The following is a 24,684-nucleotide window of genomic DNA, read 5'->3' on the forward strand; positions in this document are numbered from 1 at the left end:
TTTTGGGCATTCGGCAACTCACCACATTTATTTATTAATTTTATTTATTTATTAAATGTATATGCCACCCATCTCACTATCCAGAGTGACTCTGGATGGCTTTTTTTATGTCTGTTTGCAGCATCCTGCAGTCACATGGTTTATGTTTTTGCCGAGAAGCAGCATTTACTTCCAGTTTTCATACCCCATAGAAAATATGGGTTCACTTAATAGCCACAATGTTCACTTAATCATTGTAGATTTAAGGACTGTGGTGAATCGCTTAATGCCTGCTACAAAGAAAAAGATCATAAAATCAGATTGGTCATGCGTTGACCTGCTTTATGACAGTCATGATCATAATGGGCAGGTTCCGTTATGGTCATGTCATATCAGAATTATTTTTCACAGGTACACTGTGAAATGACATATTTCAAGGCAGACATATATTTTACTGGGCTAATTTATTATATATGCTTCATTTATGCTTATGTATCAGCATTGTTTATATTTGAAATATTGTATCCGGAAATTGAATGTTTGTGTTCTATAGCACATTTTTTATATGTTTACATTATTTTATGTACTTTTTAAGAGACAAGACCATCAGATTTCCACCTTGTATTTTTTATAATCTGATTCAGTTATATTTATTTACTATATTACAAGTCTGTTTAGTATTACTTTTTTAAAAAGTATTCTTATGGTTTTAACTAGGATTAAGCTTATTTCAAATGTATTAATTCCAGTAGGTAATTTGCTTAATTCTCTCTATTTCCATGCTTTGTGAATATTTCCAATTAGAAGTACTATGTGAACTGATAGCTTGGCTAATGAAATTATTAAAGTATTAAAATGTGTTAATTGCTACTTCTCCTTGTGCAGGGACATTTAGGAGCAATGGGATCAGCAGGAAAACCAGGAATTCCAGGTTATAGGGTATGATACATTTCTGAAATGGGTTCATGGGCCTATCCATTAATTTTATGATTGTTATGTAATGAATGAAAGCAAATATACATGTCCTGGGATAATGTTGCAAGATCTGGGTCTGTCATCGGGACTAGGCTTCCAAGTTTTCGGACTTGTGCTGGAGCCCATCTTCAGGGAATTTCTTTCTATAGGAATATACGCTTTGGTTATTCTGTGAGCCGTATTTATGTGGTGCCTTCCTGTTGGTTGATTGATGTGTTGATGGCCAGCAATTGGCTATTGTTTATTGATTCCATATTTTGTTGTGATTGCTGGCCATTACATTTTAAAAGCATCTGGCCATTACTTTTTAAAAGCATCTTTGGCTTTCTACAGTTATCCATTTGAAAACAGCTGTGGAAATCGTCATACAATTTTTCAGAATATTCCCTTGCCGATGCTGATAAGGGTTTAAAAAAATTTTTAAACCCTTATCAGCATCGGCAAGGGAATTAGATTTGGCAGGCCCTAGGTGGTGGGGCTTTTCTGCTGTGGCATCCATGCTGTGGAATTTCTCTCCACTGAGGTAGGAGTGGCCTCATTTCTTCCGAGTTTCCAAAAATCCCTTAAGTCCTGGTTAGGCCAGCAGGCCTGGGACATCCAAGGAATGGATGAACTAGTTAGGTGTCTCTGTAATTATTAACATCCCTTTTTCTGCTATTTCTTCTTGCTGTTTTTATAGTCCTTTTATGCTTTTAATGTTTTAATAATTATGATAGTTTAAGTATTTATTGACTATTTAGTTTTGTTGTACACCCCCCAAAATCGCTTGTGTCAACTCTAAAAATAAGCATGGCTGCAGCCATTTTTCCTACTCATTTTCAGTTGACACCTAGAATGGAGGGAGGAGGGTTTGCCAGATGCTTCTCTAGTCTAAATAAACTTTTATCCCATGGGAACCAAGGTCATCGGCTGCTCCCGAGACTGCAAGCTGGGCGTTTTGTGAAAAGCCTGCCAAGAAGATGTATTTGGGAACATATTTGCTTGTATAGCCTTAGGGGTGGGATTTCTTAACTTTATATTGGAGAATTGTTACGTGTGTCTTCAGACTATGGCTTCACTTTTGACATGCTGATATTTTGTAACTAATAAACATGTTCTTTGAGGAATTTGCAAGCCTCGGAGTTCTGCTTTATTTGTCTCTGTCCGTCAGAACCTTGACAGCTTGTTTTGTGAGATAGGTGGCTATATAAATTGGATAAATAGATAAATATAACAGTTAAACATCAGTAATTTTATGCCAATTGCTCAATTTCCATCAGCCTTGAAAAAATCTGTCCCGGTAGATTTATTTTATTTATTAAATTTATTTGCCTCCCATCTCGTCACAAGGTGACTCTGATTATACAAAGCATGGATTTTTTATCACTCTATGCAGAAAAGAATTTTTGTTACTTGTGTTTTTTTAACTGCAGATATTGCATGACATATATTTTTCTTAGGGTCACCAAGGTCCGATGGGAGCACTTGGCCCTCCAGGACCCAAAGGAGAGAAAGTAAGGAGATGAAAGTGTTGCATTTATTGACAAATTTCTGCTGGCTAGCAACCATGAAGATTCACAGATTTTGTCTGCATGTTGCATGAGCTTTAATTTTTCTCATTTCATTAAAAACATAAACTGAAGAATTTGATAAATTTAATCATTTAATCATCTACTACAGCAGGTATCATAGCATTTATTGGAAGTCTAAAGCTATCACTTTATATGCTGTAGCTACTGTCCATGCAAACCTAGTGGAGTCTTAGGAGGGTGTACAATTGAAGGGTGAATAGATTGTTGCTTATTTGTCAGAGACTGGACAAGTCCCTGCAGGATTTTTCAGAAATGATTAGTCATTTTTAAGACTCCTTTTCTGAGAGAAAGTGACTGGCACAAGGTCACCTATCCGGCTCCATGCCCAAGGCAGGATTAGGTTTCTCCGTTTTTAGCCCAATGCCTTAACCACCACATCAAACTAGGTCTATAAATCAGAAACATAGTACCTTATAACAGTTCAATTATCTTTTAGACCATATTGCACTCACAAGGTAGTATTTAGAAAATTCAGTTAGATCCATGATATAAAAACTTCACACAATTTACATAATTTTCTCTTTGAAATGAAGAGCTGCTGTGAATGAAGAGCAACAACAATAACATATAAATTAAAATAAAAATTGTCTTAAGAATTCTTTGAAAGGCAGAGAATTTTGTATTTTCTAGAGTAAGAATTTGTGAGCAATTTTGTAATACCTATCATCCTGACATCTGCTTCAATTACCAGTTCATACAGTTTCTAAATTTGATTACTGGGAACTATCTTTCATATAGTTCCCAGTAATCTTCAGATACTCTGGTCCGAATAATTTAGAGTTTTAAAGCCCCCAAGTCTTTTAAAATTGATCCTGGTGTTTCCATTATTTGTCTTCTGCAAATTTCGATCACCCTGCTTGCTGGCATAATATTTCCAAGTTGCATATGGAACTCCGACCTTTTTAAAAACTTCATAAATTTCTGTGGATCTTTGAGAAAATTTCCACATTAAAAGAGAACATATAACTTCAAAGAATGTGGCTTTTTGAAAGGGTGTACCTATAAATTTACCATCTCACATTGACATTAATGATAATGCAGCTTTACGTGGAAAACATATGGAATTCTGAATCAAAAGCCTGGTTTTTCTGCTTACAAAGATTTAGTATTGCAGACTCAAAGCTAGCATTTAGCTAACTAAAGCAACTGTTGATGAAAATATTTGTATCTGTAGAAGACAATTATGACTTTACAAAATACATTTAATCAATGATAGAAAACAAAGCTATAGCTTTTTTTATTAATATAATAAATAGGTCTTTTCTGTATCAGAATTTTAAAAAATATTTAAAAAAATTAAAAATTAGAATGTGTATATTCTATGCTATTGAGAGTAAGTTTCATCAATATTAATTGGATTTACTTTCAAATAGATAATGCGTATAATTGTTTTGTAGGTAACTGAATGTGTTACTTCATAGTTCTTTAAAAAAAAAGTTGTGAAATCATTATTTTACAGATTGCTGTCACAAACTCAATCCATTATATAAATTGAACAATATTTTGTGTTAGTATGTATATGACACACATATACTAAAGAAGCAAAGTATGTATAATTTATGTATTTTATATAAGAAAATAGATTTCGTGACCAATAAACAATTGGTTTTATTTTCTTTATAGGGTTACCCTGGGGAAGACAGCTCAATGCTAGGACCACCTGGGCCCCTAGGTGAACCAGTAGGTCTTTCTTTAGCCAGAAAATTACAGTCAACATTGTATAAACAGATACAATTTCTTTTAAAATATGCATGTGCATGGTTGCATGTGTACCACACCCTATTGATACAGCCCATGGTTCTTAGACTATGGGCTAGAGGTTAGTAGTAATATTAGTTAATGCACTGTGTTGATCTGCACTACAAATAATAAAGGAAAACACTGAGGAGATAGGAGCTATCTCACTGATATAGGAACTAGTAAATGTATGAATGGATTTAATTAATCCATTAAAGGTTCTGGCCATTCATTTGTATGCAGATAATATTACGCTGTATATAAGGATGTTAGACAGTAAAAATATATTATATGAAATAATGTGACTCACTTTAGCTGATTTAACATTCTACATAAATCCAAACTATTAGGAGTACTCATTTCCTTAAACGTTCTAGCATCTACTGTAAAATCTAATTTTCAGTTTGAAATGTTTAAGTTTGAGCAAGAAAGATTCGAAAGCTAAGCATTTTTAGACAGCACTTTAACTCTTGCGGTTATATATTCTTTCAGTTCTGTAGAACTAATAACAAATTAAATTTCAGTGATGCTTTGCAGTGTTTTGGAATTTGCTAACATCTTGTTTTTCTTTCCTTTTCTCCCAGAGATATGCTATTTGGTAAAAAAAAAAATGCAGTAACTGTATTTCAAATGAAATTTTAAACAGTCTGGATTCTTTATGGTTATTTCTCTAGGGTCCTACTGGTGAACGGGGAGAGAGAGGAGAACCTGGTGACATAGGTTACATGGTAAAACTTATTTTGCTGTTTATATGCATGTTACTTGTAGTGAACTTACCACAACATGACTCCGTCTTACACTTATCGGAATACCTCTTAAAAATAAATCCAGGACCACCATTGATTATTGAAAAAAAAAATGGAGAACATAGCAACTAATCGTACATAAAAACTAAACCTTAAACAGAATTCAGGATCAATTTATCAAAATGAGCACTTTGAAACTAAATAAAAAGATTTGGGACCTGGGAAATAAAGTTAAAGCTTCTTTGTTTTTCTTTTGATAGCCAATATCATATTTGTATTGGTGTCATACAGAACTTGGACTAGAAAAAGGCTTGGTTTTTCACATCACCCTCATAGCAAAAGAGGGCAGAGCATATGCTGCAAAGTGGGTTCTATCCATTTAATAAAAGCAGCAAGATCTTGCAGATATCACAAGACATCTAGAACAGAGGTCCCCAACCTTTTGGGCACCACGGACCGGTTCTGTGGAGAAAGGTTTTTCCACGGACCGGAGAGTGCATGGTTTTGTGTGCTGCCTGCATCCCATGGATGGGGCTTTGCTTGTTTCTATGGACCAGTTGCTGGCATGCCGTGGCCCGGAACCGGTCCACAGACCGAGGGTTAGGACCCCTGATCTAGAAGAATAGATTTTAGACTTATCAACAAGCAAAATGGCATACAAGATTTTAAAGACTATATTGAAATAAGAGACACTAATGTTTTGTCTGCTAAAATGTAAACAAATGTCTTTGTGTATACATATGTGTATGTGTATGTGTATTCGTAATAACACCCACTTTGAATGGTGTTGTTTGCCTTTTGATTACTTCTGCCACCCTCCTCTTACAACATAGATATATCTGAGATGAGATGCTGCTTCTTTACACCATAGTAACATCAGTTAATTAAAGCGTGACTTAGCATTTTAGAATTTACACTTTTGAAAGAAATGGAAACTTCCTTATCAAGAATAGGTTCTCTTGTTTCTAGGGTCACCCCGGACTCCCAGGACTTAGAGGTGCTGTTGGACAACAAGGGCCACCAGTAAGTCTCTAGCACAGTACATTGTAATTCTGCATATATATATTTTCAAAATAAGTATAGAAAATCTTCATTTAGTCTCAGTTTGTTATCATACAAACATTATCTACATTACTGTTTTCTTTTCCCAAAGGGTGAACCAGGCGAACAGGGAGAGCAAGGGCTAAAAGGAGAAAGAGGATCTCGAGTAAGTAGAAAGTGGGAAATTTTTTAGGGAAAAAATTCAAAACAAAGTTATTCAGTGCTTTAAAGTCTAGAAACATTTTGTTTTGGCCATAGTTGCTGTTTTGTAGAACTTGGGGTGATATAAAGAGTATTGCTGAAGCTACTGGGTGCAGCTACATCCATAATAAGCCACGGTTACGTCAAAATGACAAGAATGAGTTCTGGCATCATTTGCATAAAGTTCTCATGACTTGCATATATTCATTTCCCTATGTATCCAAGTTACCTCCATGAATCCCTGTGAGTGGATAAACAGAACAGATGCCACTTGCCTAGAGAACTGCCTCCACCCCTGCTTTCAAACTACCTCAGCCTGAACACTAATATCAGTTATACCTGATTTAGAACCAGCAAAAGCCATCTAGGAAGGAACTGCCTAGGAATTGGGTGTATAGCAATAGCACTTAGACTTATATACCACTTCACAGTGCTTTACAGCCCTTTCTAAGCAGTTTACAGAGTCAGCATATTGCCCCCAACAATCTGGGTCTTCATTTTACTCACCTTTGAAGGATGGAAGACCGAGTCAACCTTCAGCTGGTGAGACTTGAACTGCCGAACTGCTGGCAGTCAACAGAATTGGCCTGCAATACTGCATTCTAACCACTGGGCTATCATAGGAGGGGGTGGTGGAGTCAAAGAAGACCAAACCAGTGTTGATACAGATTAGCAGGTGTTGGTATTCCAGTGTAGCTAAAGCAAGAACAAAAGCAAAATGGAAGAATGGAAGTGTAGATGAAAGAAAGAATAGAAAAAGGAGGAAGAAATTTAGCTTACATATAAAAGTTACAGCAGGGCAAAGTAGTAAAACAGAATGAAAAAAATAACGTGGAAAAAGATAATGCAAATAAAATAACTATAAATAATAAAACATGCCACTTCAGTAGCACAACATAGAAATTTATTGTTGTACCTGCCTCTTTTGTAATAAAACCAAAAATATTCCAAATAGGAATTAGCTAGTAGATTGGATATGATCCATATCTAAACCTCCCTCTATTAGAGGCAATTCAAAACTTAATGACAGCATGAAATTTCCTATTTGTTGCCCAAGGATAAGCCTGCTCAGAATGAACAACATCAGTAGCTCTGGATAATTTCTTGTCTAGTTTCACATTTGGAAGATTCGAAGTGGATAATGAAGGTAGCAACTTTCTTGTTTTCCTGGATAATTTGTTCTCTTAAAAAGAAGGAAATCTACTAGATAGAATCTACTAGAAGCCAGATCTATATAGGGCAAAGTACTACAAAAGAAAACTCTGATTCCTAAGCAGATCTTTTAGTTTACTTTTTTTTTTTTTAACAATAGCTGCTGTCTGCCTTAACCCTTACAAGGTTTTTAAATCCTAAGTACATTTGAAGAACAGTCATGTAGCACATGGGGAATATTATTTGAAAAGTGGGAGGTGAAGTAAAGCATCAGTAATCTTACAAGGCATTGCTGTTCTCTGAATTGTGGCTACGGTAAAAGCCCATTTGAACCTGTTCGGAAAGAAAATATGGATTGTGGCATAATTCATCTCTGTTTGATTTATTGGGCAAATTACAAATAAACACAAGTAATTGATTTCTAAATAATATATCAATATACTTTGTTACAGATTTATTTTTAAGTCATAATAATGACTTTAAATTATATAATAAGAGCTTTCTCTCAGGATTCCAATTGTACTCTCAAACTCCCACTTTAAACCGACTTTTGTTTCAGTAGAATTGTGCTCTGAAGATATGTGACAATCTGAGATCGAAAGTAAAGCACATTTTATTAAAGTGCATATATCAGTAGCTTTGTAGAGCTACAGTCAAACCACAAAATGTTTACACTTGTGGTAAATGAACAAACATCTTACAGAATATGTAGTCAGCTCATAATCTCTAACTGCTAAGAATGCATTCAGTCATTGAGGTCCTATTCATCCCATGTAACGCCACAGCTTCGCAAACTGCATTGATTGCCAGTCTGCTTCCAGATGCAGTTCAAGTGTTGGTAATCACCTTTAATGGTATGGATCCAGACTACTTGAGGAACTGTCTCATCCCACTGGGATTGGCCATCCCCACCTATGCTGGCAGAAAAGACACGTTGCGAACCCCATCAGCTAAATTATTCCGAGTAGTGATATACAGGAGAAGGGGCTTTTCTGCCACTGCACCTGCCCCGAGGAACATCTTGTTCTGGATTTTTATTACTTGCTTATGTTTTTAGTTTATATAATTTTATTTTTTATGACTGTATGCCACCCAAAGTTACCTTGAGGTAAGATGGGTAGCCTGTACATTTTATAAATAAATAATAAAAGATATGGTGGGAAAATTCAGGATCCTAACTGATTGTTAGGTTTTATAGTTTGTGAGCTAATAAATATTTTGACATTTCTAGGGTCCTATTGGAAAAAAAGGATCAAGTGGTCAGCCTGGGAAACCTGGAACGCCTGTGAGTAAAATGATTGATTAAGTGCTTCTATTTTAAGTGATGGCCAATACAGATACAGATAAGTTTAGGTTATTCTATGCAGACAGACACATTATCAGTTAAAGATAAATAGCAAATCGGATAGAATGTCCTTAATTTTTAGGTTAGAAATCTAGTGTACAATAAAATACTTTTATATTGCAATCTTGAGATGTTAACAGGAAACTAAGCTCCACTAAAATATAGGTTATATTTGAAATGTATTTTTAGAATTGCAGCCTGATTTTATTATGAATACATACACTCAGGGAGGAAATATAGTTAAAATGAAGTAGGCAAATCTAATTTCAGTCCCATATTATCAACCTGAGCTACCATCACATTGGTTATTGACTGTGTCAAATTGTCATTGGTATTACTTAGATCTAGATGGTGTAGAGCATTTCAAGCAGAATTCACATTTGTTTCAGGGAGAACCTGGTCCTGTTGGTCAGAAAGGTGTAGCTGGCAACCCTGGATCAGAAGGTATTCCTGGAAATCCTGGAAAACCGGGGTTATCTGGACAGCAGGGCCTTCCTGTGAGTAACAGTTGAACTAATTTTATTCCGATTATGACAGTGGTTATGGTGGTGATGATGACGGAGGCCTTAAAAAAATGGCATCATCAGTAATATATAGTAGCAAATATTACACAAGAATACAGTGTCAGTATTTCCCTACAGATGTCACTTCCCACTCAAATAATGCCAACCATTTTCCTTTGGGAAGAAGCTTTCATATTTCATTAATGCAAATTCCATTTCTTTACTTACTTTACACTGTAGCATAGGATCAACCTATGTAGAAACAGAATATGTTACAATGAGAACATAAGCAATGCCTTCCGCATATTCACCTTAATATTTTTACAGCTTTAAGAACTCCTTTTTATCTTATTAAGAGCCACCTTTATCTTGTTATGTTGGTGGAATTTCTGACCAGTTATAAGTAGTCAGTTTGATATTGATGTTTGTAGCTTTCTGCCATGCATGAGGTAATTTCTGAATTAGAATCTAGTAGAGTTAGTATTCATTATTTATGCTGCTTGATTTATGCTATTATATCTGATATTTTAGATATTGTACATGGTGCTTTCTGTAATGGCATTATTTCAAGGGTGTAGCATCACAGTGTGTGAATATGGGTAGTCAAATTTATATATTAAATAATAGTGGTTATTCTGAATATATTAAAACTTGTATTTGTCCTCTGCTAAAAATAAATGGGTTGGCTGACTTAAGGGACTCTGTTTAACTAGCTTTTGTTTGTCAAGGGTACCAGAGGAAGCCCAGGACTAGCTGGACTAGCAGGATATCCTGGAACTCATGGACGTAAAGGTTCACCAGGTGTGCCAGGAAGCCCTGGCCTGCCAGGATTAAAGGTACTTGAGGTTTTTTGATGTTTTTAGGTTGTTATGGAGTTTGTAACTGTTGTTGTGTTGTACGCTGCCTAGAGTCCTGTATTTGTGAGATGGGCAGCTATATAAATATGCTAAATAAAATAAATAAATTTATAATACACTCCACAGTGACTTTACGATAGAGCACAGTGAAAGCAAAGATGTACATAACTTTCTTAAAATTGTTTTAAATTGCTTTTATTAATAACAAAAGATTCTTTGCTCAGGTAATGGTATGTGAGAAAGACCTTGAGAAGTTGGGCAAAGGATGAATCCTAGGGAACAATGGTCAGATAAGAGATTATATAACCTACAACTGCATAATGAGTGGAGAAAGAGGCTTAGAAGGAACCCTCTTCCCTAACTTGTCAGGCCATAAAGGAAATGGTGAGAGATTTGTACTTTGAGTCTTGCAAGATTCTGTTAATGTAGTTTGTAGTAAAGTAGCAGTAGCTCATCTGGTCTGTTTCCAGTCTAGTACAGTATAAATGGAAAGGGTGATGGCATTCTTTTTCTCTCTGAGAATATGTATTCATTCTCATTCTGGCTTGCTGCAGGGTGAACAAGGGCTTCAGGGACATCTAGGAAAGCAAGGTAGAAGAGGATTTCCAGGGACACAAGGTGATCAAGGCCGACCAGGACTTCCTGGCCAGAAAGGACTCGCCGTATGTATCTGCTGTAGTATGTAAAGTATCTATTAAATTGTCATTCCAAAGTATTAATTCTTTTGTCTACAAATATTACAGGGAGAATTTGGAGATCAAGGTTTGATGGGATTTCAAGGGTTTCCAGGTCCCAAGGTATGTGGTTTCTTTGTGACCAGCTTAAATAAATATTAAGCATCTTTAAGACTTATGAATTTAAATGGAAGATGATGGTCAATTCCAGTCATGACATGGAATAAGAAGTCCACCTCATGGCCCTTACCATGTGAGGTGCCACAGAGCTTAGTTGCTCTTTCCTCTCCTTTTTTAATATGTACATGAGGCCACTGGATGATAAATTTTATTTCTTAATGTGTATTTTTATAATTTTTTTTATATTTGTTGTTTTTAGATCTGTGGTTTTTATTCAATTGTTGTGTATTTGATAAATAAATAAAGTATATTGTGTTATATTTTTAGGGCCCTGAAGGTGATCATGGTTTAATTGGAATTTTGGGACCTAAAGGCCCAATAGGTGAAATAGTAAGTATAAACCTATATGAATATCAAGATTTGTTTGTTTATAGCTATTCACACCAGGCCAGTCAATCATAAGCAAGTTACAGTCATAATCAATATGTATCTAAAATCAACATAAAATACTTAATTAGCAGAAGTGATAAAAATCAAATGCCAAAGGTGTTGTCTATCTTATTGCGGCTCTGCTCTCCCAAAGCCTTGAGAAAGAACATCGTTTTTAATACTCTCCTGAATGTTTAATTTTTCTTAGGAATCTTCCACACATTTATTGTAGCAGTAAGAAATTGTGTGAATACCTAACCCAAAGTTTTGCTTTTCAGTAAATAAATTAAGATTTAGTTCAAGGGCAAGTGGGGAAAGATTGTCCCAATACCTATTTTGACATTGATAAAGTTGGCTTGCCTCAAACAGCATCTTTTGAGATGCTATAAAACAGGGGTGTCAAACTCGCAATGTCACATGAGGTGTCATGACATATCGCGACTTTTTTGCCTTTGCCGGCAATGGGGTGGGCGCAGTTTTGCTATGATGCATCTGGCCTGCAGGCCAGCAGTTTGACACCCCTGTTATAAAAGATCAGCAAATAGCCAATATTCTTCATTTATTGTATTTTTATTATTAAGGAGATATTATCATTTTTTGCATTATTTAAAATAGTCCTATGTTAATCTCTGAAGAAATAAGTAAAAACCAATTAAAGTTAATTTGACTTATTTCCAGGTAATTGTACAAAAAGTAGATATTATAATAAATTAACTGTGGTTAATTCACTAATCTTTAAGAACACTTCAAAATTCTTCTTGCTTCCACAATTAGTGGTTAAATGAGCTATAAATTTCTTGATTTATTTTACGATTTCATGACTCTATAATCCTACAATTTTTGTGCATTGCAGTGTCAAAATTCAAAATTCACTCCTTATGTATTTCTGTGTGACATCTCAGTGCAACATGAAAGGAAGAAATGATGCAGGGCAACATTGCTGTGCATCTTCCTTTTTTAGCGCTGTTATTTTCTCTAGCTTCATTTTAGCATTGCTACAGGACCAGACATCTATGAGCAAAAAAAATTGAATATTATTGAATAATAGCTCAGCTGATTGATATAGCAAGGATGGCAAGTTTCAATTGTAGAGCATCTGCTTTATTTTTTTCTTGGACGAGCCCAAGCATTCTTAATACCTAAAATACGAGATGGACTTATAGTGGTTGCTCTTGCTATTGTTGAATAAAATATCTTAGTGGATCCTTGGTGCTGTGAGTTTTGTTGTTTTCTTGCAGATGTTGCATTACCCAACTAGAAAAAAACTTCAGTGCTAGAAGGGAGTGGGGTTTGCTCTCTGTTTATATCAGGGATCTTCAAACTTGGCTCTTTTATGACTTGTGGACTTCAACTCCCAGAATTCTTAAACCAGGCCTGCCTGGCTGAAGAATTCTGGGAGTTGAACTCCACAAGTCAAAAGGGCCAAGTTTGAAGACCTCTGGTTTATATATATTGTAGCGACTTACACAGCATTGGTGGGAGTGTTATTTTCTTCTTGATAGTTCCTTGATTAGGCTGTTGTTTAGTGTTTGATTGTTTATCTGAGTTGGTAGATCCTTGATTGGATTATTGTTTACTTCTTGATTGTTGGTCTGGTACTAATCCTGGTGTTAATCCTTGTTTATCTGGGAGTTGATTGCTGGCAAGGTGTTTTGGTCTTTTTGTTTCCTTTTTAACTTTTCGTTTGTCTCTTATGAATGGTATGTAAAATGTTGCTTATGTGCTTGTTGATGGCTGATTCGTCTGTGTTATAGGCTTCCAGGAATTCTCTATCAGTGTTTGGATTTAGTCAAGCTCCTCAAAGAGCACCAAGGACTCCACGGTTCAATCCTGAGCTACAAATATTCTCTTCTCTTAGAACAGGGACTTCAAACTTGGCCTTTTTATGACTTGTGGACTTCAACTCCCAGAATTCCTCAGGAATTCTGAGAGTTGAACTCCACAAGTCATAAAAGGGCCAAGTTTGAAGATCCCTGTCTTAGAACCTAAACGGCTGACCAAATTTCCTATTTGAAAAAAAAAATAGTTCTGACCACCAGATGGCAATGTCTACTAGAATTTTTTTTAAAAAGCTGTAATATTTAAAACAGTCGATTAACGAGGTTAGAATGTCAACTTCTGGTCATGAGAGAACTTGCTGATCAGAGTTCAGATTCTCCAAAGAAAAGTGAGAAAACGTTCAGATAAAGCTACGTCTCCATAAAAATCAGCCTTCTTGGTTGTAAACAGTGATATGTTTAAAAACAAAATAAACAATTACACTCATTTTAAAATTATGGGTACCTGAACCTTATCCCCCTGTTTCAAGAGAAATTGCTAAAGATGCTGTCTTAGATATGGGTAAGATATGGATATTCAAGTTTTTATCCATCTTTTGAATCTGACTGTATTTTTTTCTAGATAGTTTAGCATGACCGAAGTTTCATGTTTGCCTTCTACAGTGGTTCTTTCTGTACCATCAAGAGTTTAATTTTTGCAGATACCACATCAGTCTTCTTCACAAGTCAAACTTCAGCTGCCACAGGCATAGGTCTTGTAGGACTGTGAAGAAGCAGGAGGTTGATTTGCATTCAGGAGTTAGTCCAATAAAAGGGCATTCCTGAATCATTTGCTGGAAATGTAGAGCAGTTCATCTGTCCTATCTGCTACTGAACTCAGATATTAATAAGACAACATCTCAGCAAATCTGTACATGAATCACCAGTAGGTCCCAAATCTAATTCCATTAATCAGGAAACGATTACATAAGGGACATCTTAAGCTATTAGGAAAATGTGGATGGAGTGAGCAGAAGGGATCCTACTGGATCCTTCCTGGCCTTTTTAATCATAGTTTCCCAAAAAGCTTGATTTGGAAATAAATCTTTCAATGTTTCTCCTCAGATCATTTAGACCTTCTCCATTAAGGTCCAGCCACTAGTTCAAATCCATCAAAGTACCTTTACTTGCTTATATGTACACAAATTACCATGCTTAGCAGATAAGAGCCCTGATGGCACAGTGGTTAGAATGCAGTATTGCAGACTAACTCTGCCCACAGCCAGGAGTTCAATCTTGACCAGCTCAAGGTTGACCAGCTTCCATCCTTCCGAAGTCAGTAAAATGAGGAGCCAGATTGTTGGGATACTATACTGAAGTTTCTCAGAGATTGCTGTAAAGCACTATGGAGCGATATATAAGTGCTATTGCTATATAACTTTGAGTTTTCCAAAACAGTTATTAGTAATGAGTTTATCATTAAGAAAATAAAGGTTTTCATTACATGGACCAAGCCTTTTCCTCCTGCACAAAATATACTTGGCCTCCTCCTTGAATGATTTTACATAGTCTTCAAAACTTTATTAGACTAGGATTAATCTTAGTTTTTCTTATTGGTTTTATGCATTTATTTCTGAATTGTTTTACTGATTTAATTTTTTTTTTAATTTTCAGAAGAACTAGACTGTAGAGTTAGACAGCAATTACCTAATAACAGTAGTACATATCTTTATCTTTGCCTTAAAGCAAAATATTTGAGTGAAAGAAATTCCTGTTTCATCAAAATAACTTTATAAAATTGTATTGTTTTTATGTTTGGTAAAGCAATATAACTTCGTTAGAAAAAATTAGTGGTGATTTTGCTTATTTACTGAAATTACAGCTTGCTGCATACTATATTTGATAATCTAAACATAAAATGTATACATGAAATGTAATGCTTGCTCACTTTTGTTTTTAAATAAACAGAAATCAATTTCCTTTACCTTTAGTACAGTATTCAAATTTTCATAAATGCCTCTCTGAAATGCAAAGCAGAATATGAAAATAAAAATGAGATAAACTAAATTTGCATTCTACATTTATCTTGTACCCAGAAAATAGTTTAGTATCATTATATGTTTTGTAGTGGAATGTAAATAAAAATATGACATAACATGAAGTTTTCATAAGAACATTTGCATTCAGTTATTGCTCTACAAATTATTTTCCTTTTGGTTTTCAGGGAAACACAGGCCCTGTAGGTTACGAAGGTATTGTTGGTCCAGCTGGCAGACCTGTAAGTGCAATTCATCACAATTTGAAATCTCCCTTTGTTTTTTATTCCTACATGTAATGCTTTCTCTTGATTTTTATTAAGATATGTTGTCCTTAGTCCACAAACATTTTTGAAGGCAAGGAATATTTATTAAAAAGTTGCAATATATGGAAATTTCATAAACTATTCTAAAAAATTAGATAATTGCTTATTTTTAGCAGGAAAATATACACGTACATAAATATTAATGTTCTGTAGGAAAGTCCTAATTATACGCATAAATACTACTTTTCGTTTTTGTTTTATGCTTTGGATGGTACTGAACCATTCAGATATATTCTTAATAAACTGAAAATTATTTGTGTCATTTCTATACATAACATTTTAATTAACCATATATTCAATGTAACAAAACATATAGGTACATATATATTAAATACAATACATCAGAGCAGAAAATGGCAACCGTTTTCAAGATTCTTCCATGAAAATTAAGTGGACTTTCATACCGGGACAATATTAAAATAATATTGGAATATGAATCTCCAAATCAGAAGCTACTGGGAAGAGCCAGTTTGGTTTACTGGTTGAGGCACTGCATTAGAAATCAGGAGACTGTGAGTTCTAGTCCTGCCTTAGACATGAAAGCCTGCTGGGTGATTTTGAACCAGTTACTCTCTCTCAGCCCAACCCACCTCACAGTGTTGTTGTGGGGAAATTAGGAGGAAAAAGAAATAGCTATGTTCACTACCTTAAGTTATTTATAAAAATAATAAAGACAGGGAATAAATAAACAAACAGCAGAAAGCAAATATGAGTAATACTAGTGCTTTATGATATAGCTGGATGCAGCTGTTGACACGTCCAGAAGCAAAACAGAAGTTCAGTTCTCTAAAGATATTATACAATTGGTATATAGAATGACAGATCCATGAATCAAGGCAAAATTTATGTTTTGAGACTTAAGATATTAAGATCAAACATTGGTATTCTGGAAATCGGCGAACTGAAATGGTCTGCAATAGGTTAGAAGGAACATGAGACCTACTTCATACATTACTGGTTTACTTATTAACAAAAAGAAATCAAAATCAATGCTTGTGTACCGTTTCCAAATAAAAAAATTAATTTCAGTTCAATTTCAGAATAAACCAGTCCAATTACTATTATAGTGATTGAATCTGTGCTGTAACCACAGAGGCAGAGGAAGCAGAAGGCTAACAGTTCTAGGGTGACTTAAATTTAAAACACTGTTGATACAATAGCAGAAGACAGCATAATAGTTATAGCAAATGAGGATTCTATGTTAGAAGTGAAATATACCTGCAATACTGGGAAAAAATTATCTCGATGTACAGAGTAATAAGAATATGCCAAGAAAATTCAACATTTCTAGCAAATACTTTATTCCAATAAATTATAAGACGACTCAATACATTACCTGAGTAGAAGCGCCCAAATCAAGCTCACTAGGTAAACAACAGTCAAATCTGGAAAAGCTCCATTTGGTGTGCAAAAAACATGTCATTCTGACTGTAGCTCAGATCACAAACTCCTTGAAAAATTACAATTTAAAGTAAATAAAGCAAATTCATGAGACCAACAAATACCAACATTGCGATATTCCATATTATCATGAGCGTAATGTAAGGAATAGATCTAATACAGTAGATTAGATGGACTTGACAAATTCTATACTGAAATTTGTAAGATTTCACAAAGAAAAATGTCCTAAAATACAAAAAAACCCACAAAAGATGTTGAAATGAGTGTCTATTAATGTTGAAAATATCTGAAAAAAGATGAAAAACAAAAGACAAAGTAGGCAGAGGAAAAGTTGGTCAATTAAATACCAAGTACTAGAGAAGAACAAAAATGAAAAAAGTTATATCTCAATAAACAATGAGCTTGAGCATAACATCTAAAAGATTTAAAAGTTTTGTTTAAGAAAGTTACAAAAGATCAAGAGAAACAAAAGGCACAGAAGGCAAGCATCTGCTAGGGAAAAAAAATAGAATGTGAATACATAAAACAATTGTACAAAAAAGATCCTTAGTCTGTAACACATACAAAGGTTGGATTCTTGAACTAAAGGCATACATTTGGAAAGTGAAAAGTTTATGAGCTGTAGAAAATATCACTAACAAAACTATAGAAGAAAAACCAGTGGATTTCTGGAGTCATGACCAACTTAATAGTATATAATCATAATCAATGGAAAACAGGGTAGAAGCTAAGGGACTGGAAAAATATTCATTTATATCTCAATACCAAAAAAGAAAAAAAAACCTGGGAAGGCTGGAAACATGCTCATGTTATTAAAAAAAAGTTTCATTTAATGCACAGACTATTAAATAATGCTCTGGAATTTGTAATACAGACATCAATGGTACATAAAACAAGAATTGCCAAATGTACAAGGTGGATTCAAAAGAGGCAGAAATACTTGCGATCACACTGTGAATATTCAGTGAATAGTGGAAAAGGCAGAAGAGTTAGAAAATGACTTCTGATTTGTTTTATTGATTAGACCAGAGGCCCCCAACCTTGGGCACCAGGGACTGGTTCTATGGAGAAAGATTTTTCCATGGACTGGAGGGGGCGTGGTTTCGTGTGCTCCCTGCATCCCACGAATGGGACTTCGCTTGTTTGTGCAGCCCAGTTGCTGGCATGCTATGGGGGTTGGGGACCCCTGGATTAGACTATCATTATGTGGACTATAACACATCATAGATATTCCTTAAAAACATGAGCATATCAGGTCACCTCATCAATTTGCTTAAGAATTTATACGATGAACAGATAGTAACACTTAGATTAGAATATGGAGCATCCAAATTCCTGGGACAGGAATTCACCAAGGTTGTATGTTCTCACCATATTTAAATAGGTTATCTACTATTTCAGAGAATAAATAGGACAGATCTAGCTGTATATTAAAACTCAAAGATATTACACTGGCAACAGAGGTATGTATTGTCAAAGCATGGTTGCCTCAGCTGTAACATATAACTCTAAAAATATTAGAAACTGAACAAAGAAAAATGGATGCCTTTGAATGTATTTATGTTATTCAATTAATGCCCTTCTCACATTAATGACTCTAGCAGCAAACAATATAATAATATCAAATAAAAATAAACAAAAAAGAATTGTAGTGTTAGAGAAAATTGTTGACAATTCAATCACAAAAGTAGAACTCATGAATACAAACTCTAGAGTCCTCACTGCAAGCACTAGTAATGCTAGAAGTTCAAGCTTAAATATATTGGACATAGAATGTGAAGTCAAGGATAAAAATAAGTCAAGAATATAAAAATAAAAGGCAATCACCAAAATAGCCAACTGAAGCAATTACTGGCAACCAAAACCTGATAATATAATGGATCCCAAAGAGTTGGAAGTGCCTCAATGATTGAACAAGAAGTATACATATGTACATTGTTCATGAGAGAATTTTAACTTTCTATATAATTATTATGATTTACCATAGATTTATACCTAAACAGACAGTAGATGAAATACAGCAAATAGAATTACACTGATCTATAAACTGAATTAAGACACACATTTTAAAAAGTGTGAAGAACAAGCTGATTTTGCAGATTAAATTTATGTTATTTGTACATAGAAATTAAAACAGAAAGTTTTATTTAAAAATATTTTATATAAATTCTTTGAAAACTTGTATTAGTTGAACTATGGTATAATACTCTATTTTTTTCCAAAGTTATTAAACATAATTTTAATCCAATTTGAAGAAACATTTGTGTGGCAGGCTGAGGCAAAGAGGCAGTCCCGGAACCAGCGAAATCTGGGGGCTGGACAGGGGACAGATTTTATCTGTCCTCAGTGTGGAAGGGACTGCCATTCTCGAATTGGCCTTTTTAGCCACACCAGATGCTGCCTTAGGACCTCTTTCCAGAGCACGATACCATAGTCTCTCGAGACTGAAGGATGCCAATGAATCCAGTAAAAAAAAAATGCCTTTCTGTGAATATTCATACAGCTGAATTAATGCATTTTTTCATATAAGTATTTAGATATCATTACATCTCAGTGTGATTGAAAGCAAATGATAGAGGACATATAAGATTAATGTAATTTCATTTTTTCCCCAGGGACCCAGGGGGGAAAAGGGATCCAGAGGTGAAATTGTAAGTGAAACCAATATTTATATTTTGTGGAAAGGGTTAGGGATATATGTAAGGGTGCTGAGCAAAGCCCTGAAAGATGATTTCAAGTTATATAAGAGATCATACTGCTGTGGTTCTAAATTGTTTCTGGGCTGGCTGATATTGTGTACCACTACAAGGCCTCCTGTCTAGTAATGTTGGCTCACCAAAGCAAAAATTAGAGTGGATGCACAATAGGTGGTATACGTGCTATAAGTATGGTAGGGTGAAATTTTTGTATTTATTTAGTGTAAGCATGCTTTTAAACAAAAAGACTGGACTGATTTATTTACCATTGCATAGTTGGCTGGCTTTATATATCACTATAGTCATTATAATACTGAGTGGTATATATACCCAATATCCAGGTATCATAGTTGAATAGCTGAAAATGTCTTCTCTATACTTCCTAGTGATGATATGTCCTGTACAAAAGGATACAGAACAAGCCTGTTTGATCAGAGCTCATCAGTCAGACAAATACAATTCACTTATTCTTGTTTTGAAAAATCAGAGATGTAGTTTTTTTATTATATTTTATTATATTTTGCAACTCATGAAAAGAAGGAAACGTAGGGAATGTAGAATGTCTTGTACAAAGTCAGACTATTGGTTCTTAGGTGAAAATATTAATAGCAGCTGTAGATTTTTAGATGAATCTTTTAGCTCAGGGGCCCCCAACTCCCTGTCTGTGGACCAGTACCGGGCCACGGCATGCCAGCAACCGTCCACACAAACAAGCAAAGCCCCATCCACACAAAACCACACCCCTCCGATCCATGGAAAAATGTCTCTCCATGGAACCGGTTCCTGATGCCCAAAAGGTTGGGGACTTCAGTTTTAGCTCATTCCTGGAACTGACAGACTCTGGGACCTTTTGAAGACAAAGCATGCATGAAGGAGAATATATATCTCCCAGGATAATATTGCAGGATCCAGTCTAGATCAGTCACCGGGTTGAGAATTTTTGTCTTTATAGTGCCTGTTGTAAGTGGCTTTTTAGATGAACGATAGGCAGTATAAATACCACACAGAGAACAGCACATAGTCTACTAGAGAGAAGTTCCCTGAAGATGGGCTCCAGCACGAATCCAAAAGTTTGGAAGATAAAAACTCTGGTTCCAGATTGGATCTTGATAAAACATGCACTTGTAGACCTTCCTGCTAATGACTTCACTAGCTTTGGGAATGAGAATTCTGTCTCTGTTTATGCAGGAATAATGTAAAATGCTACATTCTGCCTAATTCCCATGAATATGTGAATGGCTTCTCTGTCGTCCAGAAAATCTAAGAAATGGCTGAGATTAGATATCTCTAACAGAAAATTTTGTTGGTCTCCATAAACTTCCAGTTCCCAGGTTTCTTCGCTGAAGCCATAAAAAAGTAAAAGTAAAATTTCTGGTTTTAATTTCAATGCCCATTATGTCCTTTACTACAGTAATTTTACTGAATGAAGATGGTTGATTGAGTGACTAATTGCAGTATTTTTAAATCACTCAATCCAAAGATTAAGGGTAGTCCAACAGTACACAAAACTTAAGCCATTTGCTGGGGTAACAATAAAACCCTAATAATAATCAAAATGTGTGCAGTGTGCTGCAAGCCAATATAGGACAGTAGAGGAGGTGTTGGACTATGCAGCTAACTGGGTAATTTGTAGCCAATTACTCATACTCACTCCAAGCGAGCTCAAAGTTATGGGAATAAAATGAGTCAAGATCCCTACTTAACCTCTTAGAACAAAGGGTGAGCTATCATTGGAATATATGCACAAATACATTGCAAAGAATTTTGGAGTGCGTATCTGTGTGAAAGCAGCACATGCTTGGTGCTGATTCAAATATTTTAGGCCAACCCTGATGAAGTAACTTTATTGAGATCTGTTTATTATTATATCTTTTATGGACAAATAATGCTTATTTTTCATATGTCATATCTGTCACCTTCAATTCTAAATGTTGGCAGCTGATCATTAGCTGACAACAAAGCAAATTCCACATGCTTTTAATGTATTAGTGTTTTAATATAATTTTTACTGAAGAAATTTTAACACGATAAAAGCAATACAAATATTAAAAAGAAACAAAGGATATAAGGAATAATATAAAGAAGAAAGAAAGAAAATGGAAAAAGAAAATTTAGAAAAGGTAAAAGCAGGTTCCAGTCTTTTTGATAGTCCTTATAAATAGAAAGTCACACCATAATTTCCCTCTTTACATTTACTACTCTTTCTAATTTTCAAACATACAAATCACAAGCTCATTTTTCACTTTTTCCATGAGGGATTTCCTATCAGATATTAGATATTATTAATAATGTTTTACCCATGTAAGAGAAAAGTAGAAATCTTAAATCATTTTCAGACTCATAGCAACTTTCAGAACAAGCACTGGTCCTATAAATACTATTTTCTAATCCTGATGAGTCCAGACAGTCCTACAGCTTAAGCCAATTATTGTCAGTTCTTTTTCCTTTGTACTACATATTTAGGATTGGAGCTTTAGGTATTTCATTTTATTGTAATGGTTCAGTGTCTAAAGATACTTTTGTTGTTTATCGGCTGAACTAAATTAAATTAGCCTGACATAAACTCCTAGCTAATGGTATTTTCAGTGAGCTTCAGGAGAAAATCGGCATCAGTATTTAATCTTCTGGTCATTGCAATTAGACATTTTCTTCCATCTTGACATTCTTTGCATGAGACTTGTCAGAGAAGAATTACACATAAATTCTTGGCAGCACAAACCAATTAGTTTAGTCTCCACAAGAGCAGAATTTTTTATTTCCACTTATGTTGAAAACCATTAAGAAAAAATCATTCAGTTCCATAGTACATCTGATTGTATTATTCTGAAGGTGGGGGAAACCATTGGCATCTTTCCTAGATCCTGTTGTTATTTACTTCTGAACAAGGTTTTTTTTTTTTAACTTAAAGCGGTGCAGAAAACTTTTGCTGAATGGTTGGGGAAGGTGATGGAAGAATTAGTTCTGATGGATGTACGAGGGGGTTTATTTATTTATTTATAACCCAGTACATATTTAACCTAACCACTTAATTTAACTTGTGCAACATTTTTGAGGCTTCTTTATATGTCTTTAAGTATCTGTTTATGTAGGCAGTTTGGTGCAGTGGATACAGGCACTAGGCTAGAGACTGGGAAATTGGGAGTTCTAGTCCCACCTTGGCCACAAATCCAGCAAGGTGACCTTGGGCTAGTCACATTCTTTCAGCACTAGAAAACAGGCATTGACAAACCACTTCTGAAAAACTTAAGAAAATTACAGGGAATTGTCCAGGTGGTGTCCAAGAATTGGGATACAATTTAATGGAAGAAAAAAAAAAGTACTGTGGCATGGTACAAATATGGCACAATTACTCAAGTCCGACATTGCGAAACAGCAATGCAAATTTATTTTTTTAGGAAGCTTGTGTATTTGGGAAGTATTTGTCCTCCTATAGGCAATAAATATTAACTTATGTAAAACAGATTTGCAGACAGTTGCATCTGACAGTTGCAATAGTTATGCACTGCTAATAAATTAAGTGTGTAATGCATGGATTTGTTTTAGAGTAACATTTTAATTGACTGGGGATTATGCAAAATGCTGGCTGCTTGTGTCTATGGTATAATTTAATTAATCAATTCAAAATGATCTCCAAATGTATACAAGGAATGAAAAATAAAATAATTTTACTTATCCAGTCTTATTGGGTTGCCATCTTTTAGAAGGGATTGTAGATTTGAAAAAATAGTACAGAATAGCTTTATAAATATACAGTACATACTTTCAGGAACTTAGATAAGTGGCCTATAGTGTATTGCGAAATCTTTGTATAAATCACAACTATAGCTTCTATTTGTCTGTTTACATTTATTTAAAGGCTTGAATTAAATTACATTTAATTACAAAGTGATACATGAAAATTTAAAGTAATCTTACCCTTACTTAGGCATTTTTATCATCTCTTTTTTTTCACTCAGGGCCCTCAAGGACCCCGCGGTCACCCAGGTCTACCCGTAAGGAATCAAAATACTATCAAAAGACATATTGTATAACCCCCAATTTATATAACGTACAATCCTATGAACTCTCTTTTTCCCTTTTATTTCTAGGGTCCACCAGGAGGACCTGGACCCAGAGTAGGTTCCATTTATTTATTAGAATAACTTAATCACTGGGTAATAAAGCTAAAGGATACAAACCTAACCTTTGACCTTTTCTCTAAAGTCACCATTTAAATGGAAATAATTTAATCCTGCTATAGTTCTACTTCCATTTGTATTATCTTAAAACCGGTCAGAGTCATTTTGATATGCTATAGGTATCAAATAAATTTAATAAATAAATAAATAATAAAAGATTATGCTCGTTGTACAGGTAACATGTAGAACAGCATGTGCAAATCTTCTTGGAAATGACTGATTTAATTCAAGGGAATGTACAGTCAATACACAACTGCCAGTTCAAAATATATCCCTGATTAGTGATACCATTTGTTGTTTTTCATATTTCGTGTTACTTTTATAAAACTAGGCTATGTTTATATGCATGCATATCACAATACTCGAATCATTATGAAAAAATATAAACTTCTTGTACTTATCCTATATTTGAAATAATAATTCTTATGAAATACAAATACTCCTTTTTTATCACTTTGATATCTCAGGCAGTTTCCTGGAGCCCTTGCAGTTAATGTCCTTGCCTATCTAATAACTGTTCTTAATTTTGTAGAAAGATCCATGTGATTGATTTTGAATTTCTGGACAGTTATGTTACTGATAAGAAACATTTTGATTTTATGCAGAAACAAATAGACATGAGTGCCACTATTCAAGCCTTGATTGAATCAAATGCTGCCTTAGAAATGGAGGTAACAATATTTACACGTTGAAACTGATAAATTACACACATACATTAGAATTACCATTTCAAGAATAAGATATGCATCATTTTAAAGGCTTTTACTACAGAGTTTGAAATATTGTATTACTTTATGTGGAAAAGCATTGAATGGCAAACTAGAAAAGGATATATGTAGCTACAGTATCTGAGCCTTTTAGCCTAAATGCTTATAGACATTATGCAACTGTGTTTTAACACCAAATTATTTAGGCTGGTGTAAACAAAAAAGAGAGATGACATGACCTCATCTCATAAGG

At 34.7% G+C, this 24,684-nt stretch overlaps 1 protein-coding gene across 1 annotated transcript in view; it reads left to right on the plus strand.

Annotated features, from left to right (window-relative positions):
- Window positions 1-24,684, plus strand: part of COL24A1 (collagen type XXIV alpha 1 chain) — a 143,682-nt gene that overhangs the window by 109,456 nt on the left and 9,542 nt on the right. Inside the window, exons 41-57 of the mRNA XM_039321005.1 lie at window positions 865-918; window positions 2,394-2,447; window positions 4,149-4,205; window positions 4,937-4,990; window positions 5,978-6,031; window positions 6,162-6,215; window positions 8,634-8,687; window positions 9,137-9,244; window positions 9,979-10,086; window positions 10,662-10,769; window positions 10,851-10,904; window positions 11,229-11,291; window positions 15,312-15,365; window positions 19,466-19,501; window positions 23,503-23,538; window positions 23,635-23,661; window positions 24,330-24,395. Of these exons, the coding sequence (XP_039176939.1) occupies window positions 865-918; window positions 2,394-2,447; window positions 4,149-4,205; window positions 4,937-4,990; window positions 5,978-6,031; window positions 6,162-6,215; window positions 8,634-8,687; window positions 9,137-9,244; window positions 9,979-10,086; window positions 10,662-10,769; window positions 10,851-10,904; window positions 11,229-11,291; window positions 15,312-15,365; window positions 19,466-19,501; window positions 23,503-23,538; window positions 23,635-23,661; window positions 24,330-24,395 (1,041 nt within the window). The remainder of the gene's footprint in view (window positions 1-864; window positions 919-2,393; window positions 2,448-4,148; window positions 4,206-4,936; window positions 4,991-5,977; window positions 6,032-6,161; window positions 6,216-8,633; window positions 8,688-9,136; window positions 9,245-9,978; window positions 10,087-10,661; window positions 10,770-10,850; window positions 10,905-11,228; window positions 11,292-15,311; window positions 15,366-19,465; window positions 19,502-23,502; window positions 23,539-23,634; window positions 23,662-24,329; window positions 24,396-24,684) is intronic.

The sequence above is a fragment of the Crotalus tigris genome, unplaced genomic scaffold (assembly GCF_016545835.1).
Source record: "Crotalus tigris isolate CLP2741 ecotype Arizona unplaced genomic scaffold, ASM1654583v1 scf7180000023718.2468807, whole genome shotgun sequence".
Taxonomy (NCBI): Eukaryota; Metazoa; Chordata; class Lepidosauria; order Squamata; family Viperidae; genus Crotalus; species Crotalus tigris.